This window comes from Temnothorax nylanderi, unplaced genomic scaffold (genome assembly GCF_030848795.1).
Source record: "Temnothorax nylanderi isolate EJ_2023f unplaced genomic scaffold, tnyl_v1.0 TNYL_tig0074_pilon, whole genome shotgun sequence".
Lineage (NCBI taxonomy): Eukaryota > Metazoa > Arthropoda > Insecta > Hymenoptera > Formicidae > Temnothorax > Temnothorax nylanderi.
Genome location: NW_027249136.1, coordinates 746,065 through 757,185, shown reverse-complemented (window position 1 = coordinate 757,185; position 11,121 = coordinate 746,065). Strand labels below are relative to the sequence as shown.

Genomic DNA, 11,121 nt, shown 5'->3' with positions numbered 1-11,121 from the left:
CGTTTGTTGGTTCTTAATTGTTTTTTAAATTAAAAAAGAAAAATTAGCCTTAAGTTAGCCGGAAAAATTTTATTTTTAATTTAAAAAAAGCCTAATCGATGCGTAATTGTTTGCTGATGATTGTTGGTCTAATTTTAGCGTTTGTTGGTTTATTATTAGTCTTAAAAACGAAAAAAAACGAAAAATTATCTCACATTAAAGTAATCGAAGATTGGTTTATTTGCCTACGACTTAAGGTTTATTTCTGATCAATTTAAGGCTAACATCTATAAAACTGGCTATGAATACGGGCCTTAACATCGGCAGAAAATCGCGAAAAGATCAAATGGTGGTTCCCTTGATTTTATCAGTCGAAATATTTGCATTTTACTTTGAATATTAGAGATTAAATCAGTGTACAACAGCTTTAACGTGCACTGAGTGCGTACCAGCTCTGCCAGTGAAAAACGCTATAAAGAGGATTTATATCTTATTTTTTCTTGCATAGATAAACAGAATGTTATCGGAAAGTCATCTAAGCATTTTGAGAAGAATCTTCGGAAAGATGAACGTAGAAACCAATTGTTGCAATTAAGAAGAAAGAAGCGCGAGCAAGTATTTGCGCAGAACAGAAATCTTGGTGGTTTTTCTTCGTCACCTGTTCTTATCTGCGTATTATAAAGGAATATGTTTTGATATATATTCCTTTATAATTTATGTTACACGGTTGCACCTGTTTTACAAAATCTTCAAGGTTCAAATAAAAGGTAAAGTTATATATTTCTTTATAATGCATATTTAGTGTTACTTTGTTTTTACTGTGATCGAGTTAATAAAAGTGTAACTTTTTTTAGGTTGGTTCAGCAGTTATAGCTATATTTTCTGAAGATAGAGCTCTTTATCGAGCGGAAGTTGTGAATATTGATACGTGGAAGGATGCATACGTAGTTCAGTACATAGATTTTGGAAATTGCGCAATCGTAGATCAATATAATATCTATTCTGTCGAGAAGAAATTTATGCATCTGCCTAGATTAGCAGTGCAGTGTTCCTTAAAAGATATCGTACCTAATAATAGTAACTCGAATTGGTCTGAAGTGGATAGTAACGCGCTCGATAATTGCTTCAGTGCTGATAAATACGAATGCATATTCCATAGTTTTAATGACGATCAATATATAATTTCATTAAACCATGATGGACAAGATGTGAGTAATATTTTGGTGCAAAAGAATCTTGCAGCCTTTACTACAAAAACCTCGACTGAAACAATCAGTGGTAAGAATTATTTCAAAATTCATTTATATTCCGATGCACATTTATAACAATAGTTATGCATTTCATATGTTAAATGCCAGATTATTTGACACACTTAAACATTATATTTTTTATATTTTAGCTCCAGAAACACATGATACAGAAGTAAAAGAACTCAATGTTATAGAAAGAGTGGACATAAGCCTCTTGAATGGCCAAACTCTCAAAACGAGAGTTTCTAATGTAAAAAATACAACCTAGTTTTATGTTCAGCTTCCATCTGCTTCAAAATGTGAAAGCATTGTTGATCAATACATGGCTAATAAAGATACAAAGGTATTATTTAGTACAAATGCATTTCAGCCACGAATCATATTCTGTCATATATTGCTCATAAACTTTATGGAAAATTAGAAAAGTAACTTCTCATTTTCTAACAACCATGAACTAACGGCTTGTCTTATTCACAAGCTATGATATCATTATTTAATAATTACAACAAAATCCATATATTTAAATTGTAATTTAATTGTAATTTAAATTGAAATTTCTTCAATTTCTTAAATGATTAAACAAATTCTAAGATTCGAAAATTAAACAAATTAGAAATTACTCATATTATTTCTTGAACTTTGATTCTGAAATATAATATATTACGGTGATGGAAAAGATTTTATTCATGTATTTAAAAATTTAATATATCGTTAACACAAATGACTAACATCATGAATCTGGTTCATCCTATAACAAAATTTATATCTAGCCCAACATTCCTGAATGAATCGAATCGTACTTTCTGAAACTGTAGTAATATTTATAATTTCGACTTTATAAAATAAAATGTCTTAAATATCATTGCACGATGTATGGTATTAACAGATAAATAATTAAAAATTGATTGTAACAGTATCATAATGAATGTTTCATCATAATGTTCAAATTTCCTAAAATAACAATAACTTAACATTGAAAAGAGCTTGTACCTTCTCATTCAGCCTAACGATCGTTCGCATGAACTCAAGCGAATCTTATTGATAAGAAGTTAATATCAGGTGATGCCGCGATTATCAACTCGCGAGTTATGTCTTGGCACGGGTTGTTTAGTCTATACAAATGGAACATGGAAGCGAGCTGTGGTGATTAACTGTACACGGTCCGTCGGGTTTGATGTAAAGTTCATTGATACTGGGGCATACGATGAAATCCTGAATGATGAGAGTGTACATAGACAGATATTTACAAATATTTCTACAGGTTTTATTGCTTCCACGATGCGAGTTAATGCCATATATCATGTTGCAATACGAAATTGTCATATTGGAACTGTTGAAATTATAAGTAAATTATGAATATGTATAAATAAGAAACTTGTAGTTTTGATATTCATTAATTCCCATTATTAATATGACAATCTAATGATCTAGGCTTTAGCTCTACCTGGAGAGCTCGTAGTCATGCAGAACCAAGCGTTAGAATGCTCCCTACAAGATGTGCCAGCGTCGTCCAACGTAGATAAACAATTGAAGGAACTCGAAGGCAAAGAAGTGTTAGTCTATGTGGAAGAAGTCAATAATAGCAGGTTTGTATAAATTTTACGCTGCAGTTACAAATATATAAGTAAGTTTCAAATAAATATTAACATTTTCTTGGATATTACCATCTTTTGTTCGTATAGACTTATATCGTAAAATTATACGATCTATCCGGCAATGGGATAATGAATACTGAGGAGAAGATACCACCCGTATGTCCGATGCCTATTCTAAGTTCAACTCACAAGGTCTCGGTGTCGTATGCGGATCATTCTACCAATATCTGGTTGCAACGGTATTCGGACGTGGATATTGAGACTAAACTGTCGGAAGATCTTCAACAGTATTACACTAATTCTGGTCAAAGACTCGAGCCAGAGGTACATTTATTATGCGCAACGAAATATTTAGACGACGGTCAATGGTACAGAGGAAGAATCGTTAGTCTCACCGAAACAATGGCCTATGTTAATTACATTGACTACGGCAACACTGAGGAAGTTGCTCTAGACTCGATCATGATTTTGGAACCGCAATTTTATGAACCCTATCAATTAGCCATAAATGTATCGTTATCTGTATCTTTTATTGGCACTGAGGCTGAACAGAAGGGCATATTACAAGATCATTTGATGAATAAAGATTTCTCGGCTGTATTTTACAACGTACACAAGAAGTGGATCGTCGATCTGATCGAAAATGAAGAAAAGCTCAGCGATAGATTCCGCAAGGGTTCAATTTCAAACTGTTTCATAAATCTTTTTACAACTGGGATGCTCTCTTCTGGTGGCACGGCAATCTTGCGTGGCATTTTGTCGAATCTATAAAGCAATTATTTTATTGTACTTATGTAAACATATCATATATACACTACACGTAAAACCAAAGTAACACTAAATATGCATTATAAAGAAATATATAACTTTACCTTTTATTTGAACCTTGAAGATTTTGTAAAACAGGTGCAAGCTGTAACATAAATTATAAAAGAATATATATCAAAAAATATTTCTAGGTGCAATTAGCATGTTTATATTAGTTCTAAATAATAGAAAAAAAGTATGCATACACACACATATTAAAATAATCCAAATATCATAAATAATAAAAAGATTTTCAATATTTGTCAAAAATGAAAATATACGTTTAAATGTATGCATACATTTTAGTTTTATTAATAAAAAAATGTAAAACTATATATATTATTTTTTTATACATACTTTCTGCAACTGAAGGAAGAATATTAAAATACTTTGTGCGGCTGATGGATGAACGTGAAAATCCAAAAATATAAAGATGCGAGTCAATATCCAGTAATCCATCACATTCAAATGAGACTTTCTCGGCCAAAAGATATCTTTGTAAAACAAACTTCTTTGCTTTTGTGATCCAGCACGCCGTAACATATTTAAGCAATTGGCTGCAGTGTCCAATTCAAGAACTTTTTCTTCGGAAATCCATTTTGAAATTGCATGTTGCACAGATTGTTTATACTCTTGACGTTTCTATTTTACCGTTTAAAACGTATCAAACAATAATCGATGAGTAACACGTTTGACATGCGCAATATAAAATTTACAAAGAGTAAACTCTTCACAATAAAGAATGAATTAATTTCTATATTCTATTCTAAGATTTTTAACACTTTGAGTGCCATGTCACCCATATCTGGGTGTCATCTGCTAGAAATTTCCGCAAAGGTCGTCCATTTGTGAGTGACGGTCTTATTTATCCAATTAAAAATAATTTTACTAAATATTTAAGACGTTAAACAAATAATGTAAATTTTATTAAGACATAAGAAAAGCAATAAAATATTAAAACATATAAATCTTTGGAGCAAATATAGAAATTAATCAATTCTTTATTGTGAAGAGTTTACTCTTTGTAAATTTTATATAAAGTGTTAAACGTATCATTACTTACCTTAATATGAAGTCTTTGAATATTATGCACTGCAATTATTGTAGAAGGTAAACCTTGAGCAAGGCAAGACACGATAATTTCCTTGTCTCAATCGCCTATAATATCTCTGCGTACCATCGTTTGCTTGACTCGCGACAGAAGTAACAAAGAGTAACGTGGTAGCAACTTTGGCTGCATCTAATGTTGCTAAAACGTCACCCATCGATGGTACGATGATAGAAAACCACTGTTTCAGTCTTGGAACACTAAATTAATACAAATACATATATATATATATAATATTAACAAATTTTTAATTTACCTCACTAATAATAGAATAAACAAGTTCTTTTCCTGCTTTATAGCGTACCCAATATGTATAATGCCATTTGGACTAGTAGCAACATTAGCAGTTTCGTCCATGTTAGTTACAGCAGATACAATGTTCTTTAAATTGTATCTGCTGTAACTAATTAACAATGTCCACGTCACTTTGCAACGGTATGACCCAGATAAGAACAGGTGACGAAGAAAAACCACCGAGATTTCTGTTCTGCGCAAATACTTGCTCGCGCTTCTTTCTTCTTAATTGCAACAATTGGTTTCTACGTTCATCTTTCCGAAGATTCTTCTCAAAATGCTTAGATGACTTTCCGATAACATTCTGTTTATCTATGCAAGAAAAAATAAGATATAAATCCTCTTTATAGCGTTTTTCACTGTCAGAGCTGGTACGCACTCAGTGCACGTTAAAGCTGTTGTACACTGATTTAATCTCTAATATTCAAAGTAAAATGCAAATATTTCGACTGATAAAATCAAGGGAACCACCATGTTTCTTGATCTTTTCGCGATTTTCTGCCGATGTTAAGGCCCGTATTCATAGCCAGTTTTATAGATGTTAGCCTTAAATTGATAGAAATAAACCTTAAGTCGTAGGCAAATAAACCAATCTTCGATTACTTTAATGTGAGATAATTTTTCGGTTTTTTTCGTTTTTAAGACTAATAATAAACCAACAAACGCTAAAATTAGACCAACAATCATCAGCAAACGATTACGCATCGATTAGGCTTTTTTTTAATTAAAAATAAAATTTTTCCGGCTAACTTAAGGCTAATTTTTCTTTTTTAATTTAAACAAAAATTAAGAACCAACAAACGTTCTAATTAGGCCAACAATCACCAACAAACGACCAACAAACGATTAAAAAAAAAAAAAATTAATAAAGTCGAAGTTGACCGGCTAACTTACGGGAGGTCTATGCCTTCGGCACGTTTGTATCCTAACCTTACTAGCGTGCACGAATACGATTTTCATTCGTCATTCGTTCGTCTACAGTTGTCTACACTCTACAGTACAGTCTACACTCGTCGTGGGTCTACCTACTACCTACTGTCGGATTCTCCACGAGCACCACGTGCAAAACTTAGGGAAGATCTGTATATTTTCACGTGCAACAAGATTTGCAAATCAATTTGAAACATGTCAGATCTATTTGACAGCGGCTCCTTTTCCGACAAGGACGGTAAAGGGATCGATCCTGAATTAGCGGAGCTTCTAATGGTCGAGAAGCAAAAGGCGCAATTCAACGCACAGGTGAAAGATTTTAACGCATAGATAAGCTTTTCACGTATTAAATCGCATTCACTGCTTTCCTAAATTGTTTTAACATTATTTCATGCATATTCTCGAGGAATGCTTGCGCATCTACGTGGAAAGAAATTTCCGTTCGTCATGCGTAAAAGTTTCATAAAAGTTTCTAAATTTGCTTAGATTCACGAGTTCAACGACTTTTGTTGGGATAAATGCGTCGATAAGCCAGGAAGTAAACTGGATGGCCGCACAGAAACATGTATAAACAATTGCGTCGATAGATTCATAGACGTTTCCCTTTTTGTTACGAATCGTTTCGCACAGTTAATACAAAACTCTGTAGGAAAGTAAGACTTTTGTAGAGTGTCTGTTAAGATGTACTATATATATATATACACACACACGAAATGAATTGTATCGATAGTAACATAGGATTTATAATCATAAATATTAAATGTAATGTTACTATCAATTTAATATTTGTGAATAGAAGATAAAATTATATATTGTAACAAAAAGGTACATATTTCAGTATAATATACCCAATAAAATATTAATTTTTATCATAGAAAATTCTTAATTAAATTTACCTTTATTTAGAAATAAGAGTTTGTATATTCATTGTTTTTATTCCACTGTTGCATATATTGCACAAGTAAAACGAAATGTTACAAATGTTGCAGTAATGCAATACATTGTGAAATCTATTCTATACATATATGTGCATATATAATGTGAACATGTAACAGAGAATTTTACTTTGATTATATTTATAAAATTAAATTATGTACATATACGATATATTTAATAACAGAAAGCTATGGGCCTTTGTGGAAGGCACATGTTGTAAAATGCATCCTTTTTCCAAAAATCTTTTGTTTTCCATCCACACCATCCCTTACTTATTATGGTAGGCAAGTGTTCTGTACCTGTGTAATGTGGATCTAGAATTAAGAACTTTCCCTCTCCAGAATTTTCGTCGTAACTAACTCCTAGAATTGTATGAGCTAGCACTCCTCCACCTATACAAAGAAAGAACAGAAAGCTATTACTTTAATATTTTAGATACATTTTTAATTTTAATTATTTGTAGAATACAAAGTAAGAAGTACAATTAAAACTTACCAATCATGATAGGTGTACCCTGTGTATCAAAATGATCTGCAATCTGTGGGATTAAGTCCAGCATCTCTTCTCCGCTTGATGCACGAAGTATCTTTACATCTATGTTGAGGAGAGTCTGCAGTACAAAACTCACTTCAGTTGAACCAATCCATTGTCTACTACCAAGGAAGGTAAAAGGTTTATCGCCTATATCGATTAGACACTGTTGTATTTTGCGATGAGATGGTATTGGTACTTCACTATAACCCTGTAATCTATGGTATAACAGATTGCAATTTATACATATATATTGACAGTATATAATATTTCAACATTACATACACGTTATTCGATTACTCTCGATATTTTCTTACCTGTACCATGAAATGATGGTTTGGAGAGATCTATAGGCACATCCCCATCCATTGTCATCGAAATTATCTTGCATATAATGATGATACGAATACAAACCGTCCACAATACTGAGTTTTCCTGCACCACCTAATTAAGGCAAAATATTAAAATAATTGCATAACGATTTCAAACGGTGACAAATTTGAGAATATAAATATATACCTTTGTCTAAAAGAGCTCGATGAGGATTTATAAGTATCTCATTTGCCTGTGTGTCAAATTTGACGGAATTTCCACGTCGAAAATACGGTCTAGTTAAATCTAACGCTAAAGCCTTGTGTAAAGCCTTGCGATATTCCACTGAAATTATATGACTGGTCTGTATAAAAGCAAATATATGACACATCTATTACTGATAAAAAAACGTGCAATGATGATACAGGATATTACGAACAAACCATAGCGATGGAATTTATTGCATGATCGACAATAAACAGATGTAATCAAGATATGAAATCTTACTTGTGTTATCGTCAGTAAAATTGCCAGGATATACTACTGTAAATAAATGTCCACAGCCTTGAGGTTTAAAATGCATGACTTCAGGTAATTTTGTAGGCAGTTTTATATTTTCAGACTGATTTTCTTGTTGTATTTCAATCAGTCTAATGTTCCGGCAAGTGGATTCCACCAGAATCGCGTGCAATTCGGCTGATTTTACATTCAAGTTTATCAGTGACAATGCATCGATGTGTAAATTGCATTCTAAACTGTCAAAGGATGCTGCAACATAACAATTGTAATAGTGATAAATAAGAAACATGACGTTAATATTTATTGTATTTAATACGCACTTTTCATGTGTTGCAAGACGGGAGCAAATCTGACAGATTCTTCGGAATTTCTATCGCTTGATATCTTTAATAACATATTTGCATGTATAATGTTCTAAAAATTAACAAAATATGTATAAATACTCTGAGATAATTTCTGTTTAAAGTAGTATATACACACACACACACACAAGTTTAGCCTACAAATACATACCACAGGTCCAACTATATTACTTGTTCCAGTGGAAAGTTTCTCCTGGTCTTTAGATACAAGTAAAATATCTTTTAACATTGTATCTTTTAAATTGTCATCAGTTCTGAAGAGGTATGCATTGTTCAAAGGAAAATGTATTCCTATTTTTCCAGATGCGATCTACAGCAGTGCAAAATTGTGCGATATATATATGCGGCATATCTAATTATAAGATACAAAAATTGACATAAATGTTAATCAAGGAGGAAATCTCACATTTTTTCGTGACTCTTGTAAAGCTTCCAATACGTTTCCATCCTGAACAACCAACGGCAGAGTCGCTTGTAATCTGATATACACAAACTGTCGAGAAAGATCATCTTCGGTGATAATACTGATATTATTTACAGCTTCCAGTTTTTGATGCACATAAAAGTACGCTTGTATGTCTGACGTAGTATGTGAATATTTTAAAAGCAACGGATTATCTGTAATATCGATGTCCTATACAAACAAACAAACATATATGTTATTTTACCTTTAATTTTTCATGCAATGCATATATATTTTCATGATGTTGAGGTTAATATAAGAATGGATGGAATATATAAGATATATAAATAAAAAATATATCAAACATAAGTGATATCCTGTAGTTACCTTGAAAACATCAGTATCTATTTCTTCATATTCGCCAGTATGTAATACGCCACATAAATATATATCTGCAGGTAGATTCAACTGCATCGTAGAATCTGGTATGTTCTTATCCTCATCGTTACACAAACTTATACTGAATGTCAAAACTATGAGGGTATCATTGTACATAATACCATAAAGATAGCCAGTTGTTGTGGCTTCCACGTTTTCTAGTCGCTAAAAGTATCATTTTATTTAAGTACATTGGCTTATGTAAATGGCTATTTTATTCATTAAATACATAGAAATGTAGCACTATATCGAATAAATTTTAGCTGAAAAAAGGAACATATTCGCAGAATACTATTCCTCGCAAGAAATGTGCCAAGCAATCGTGAAAACTTGAAGAATATATGCGTTCTCGAATCATTATCGATGCAGATTATTGCAGATATGCCTATTGGCGTTTACCTGCGGAATGTTCGACAAGATCTGCAATTGCGGTGCCATCGTGTCGGGTCTGGTCGGGTCGAAATCGAAATCAGAAGCAAGATCTCACGACGATCAGACTGATCGGAGGTGCTTCGTGCTGCCAGCGAGTTGAGCGAACGCAATCACCATATGGAGAGAAAACAGGAAATCACAATTGAATTTTCAAACACCTAGCCACCTGGACTGGGAGGTTAAATGAGTTAAATCCAGTTAAATCCGTCCTCGTTGTCAGAGGTCGAAAAAAAACCGCATAGCAACCGCCTAAATCGAATGTCAGTAATACACTTCACTTGTCGAGGATAAGGGATAAGGGAACGCCGCTCTTTTACGTTCGAATTTGCATTTTTGTCAATTCACCTGCGAAAATTCTGCTCGTCTCGTACCAAACGACGCATCCACAGCATCCAAGCGCCTAATGACTGCTAAGTGCTAATGACCCACTCCGATACGATACGATTTTATGCGCGACTCGGCCACGGTCAGCAGACAGCCGTTTTCTACAGATCTATATCTTTAGGAACGACAAAAATATTCTCTTTTCCTCTTTTAACGACAAATAAACGCTCGTGTAAAAGTAATTCGCACAAAATTCAATTCGCAAAAAATGCAAATACACTTGACATGTAGGGAACGTTCTCACGCTTGAAAATGGCTACTTCCGGAAATACATCGAATGCGTCGCATTTACGGCATTTATGATATAATTTATTTATCATACTCGCGATTTTTAATGTTTAATTACAATTAAGTCGAAAGAAATTTCAGCAATAATGTGCGACGCAAGTACTTCAGTAAAACTATAATATATGTTAAAATTAATTATCGAGAGAATACACTCCGAGATGGGATAGCGATCGATCGAGAGTTGGAACGTAATGTACACTGACCGTCAGGAATGCCTGGACATTTTGATATGTATATGACATATATGTACATGTATATGTAATGTATTATGTCCAGGCATTCCTGCCGGTAGAGTGTACGTCTTAAAAAAAAAAAAAGTCATAATTATCAGATAATGCGCCGCATTTCAATAACAGATAGCGACAGTTGAAATACTCTTCTTTCGAAATTTTCGAAAAATCGGTATTAAAATTTACATTTTGAAGGAGAAGGATTGGAGTTTTCCGAGAAAATCGTCCAAATTGTCAGAATATACTTTAACAAAAGATGGTAAGCTGGAAAGCGCGCGTGTCTTTCGAGATTTTCGAAAAACCATCAATTTTATCAGAGAATA

General features: G+C 33.0%; 1 protein-coding gene and 1 long non-coding RNA gene across 6 annotated transcripts; one reads left to right on the top strand and one right to left on the bottom strand.

Annotated features, from left to right (window-relative positions):
• The first annotated feature begins 266 nt into the window (after positions 1-266).
• LOC139774156 (uncharacterized) lies at positions 267-3,776 on the top strand. 3 transcript variants are annotated; one of them, XR_011718524.1, is made up of 6 exons: positions 267-420; positions 488-746; positions 834-1,257; positions 1,379-1,572; positions 2,289-2,815; positions 2,912-3,776. It is a non-coding gene; the product is annotated as an uncharacterized lncRNA (long non-coding RNA). The 3 variants fall into 3 exon arrangements; XR_011718525.1 differs by having other exon boundaries at positions 290-746; positions 2,289-2,574; positions 2,661-2,815; XR_011718526.1 differs by having other exon boundaries at positions 294-746; positions 2,661-2,815.
• LOC139774152 (ufm1-specific protease 2-like) lies at positions 3,336-10,781 on the bottom strand. 3 transcript variants are annotated; one of them, XM_071709183.1, is made up of 16 exons: positions 10,242-10,778; positions 9,864-9,981; positions 9,414-9,629; positions 9,030-9,257; positions 8,775-8,933; positions 8,582-8,675; positions 8,250-8,510; positions 7,950-8,087; positions 7,748-7,874; positions 7,395-7,648; positions 7,199-7,291; positions 4,996-5,345; positions 4,695-4,939; positions 3,989-4,273; positions 3,697-3,737; positions 3,336-3,589 (listed from the first exon to the last, which is right to left on the bottom strand). In XM_071709183.1, the coding sequence occupies exons 2-12, from the start codon at positions 9,900-9,902 to the stop codon at positions 5,143-5,145; spliced, it is 1,812 nt and encodes a 603-aa protein (XP_071565284.1). In that variant the 5' UTR covers positions 9,903-9,981; positions 10,242-10,778; the 3' UTR covers positions 3,336-3,589; positions 3,697-3,737; positions 3,989-4,273; positions 4,695-4,939; positions 4,996-5,142. The 3 variants fall into 3 exon arrangements, with proteins under 3 accessions (XP_071565284.1, XP_071565283.1, XP_071565285.1); XM_071709182.1 differs by having other exon boundaries at positions 5,044-5,345; positions 10,242-10,776; XM_071709184.1 differs by lacking the exons at positions 3,336-3,589; positions 3,697-3,737; positions 3,989-4,273; positions 4,695-4,939; positions 4,996-5,345 and adding an exon at positions 5,610-6,606 and having other exon boundaries at positions 10,242-10,781.
• Positions 10,782-11,121: the final 340 nt, after the last annotated feature.

Coding starts and splice junctions, on each gene's coding strand:
- LOC139774152 (XM_071709183.1), bottom strand. CDS start 9,902: ATGGCACCGCAATTGCAGATCTTGTCGAACATTCCGCAG. Junction 8,511..8,581: donor CGTCTTGCAACACATGAAAA/GTGCGTATTAAA, acceptor GTTATGTTGCAG/CATCCTTTGACAGTTTAGAA. Junction 7,875..7,949: donor TCGAGCTCTTTTAGACAAAG/GTATATATTTAT, acceptor TGCCTTAATTAG/GTGGTGCAGGAAAACTCAGT.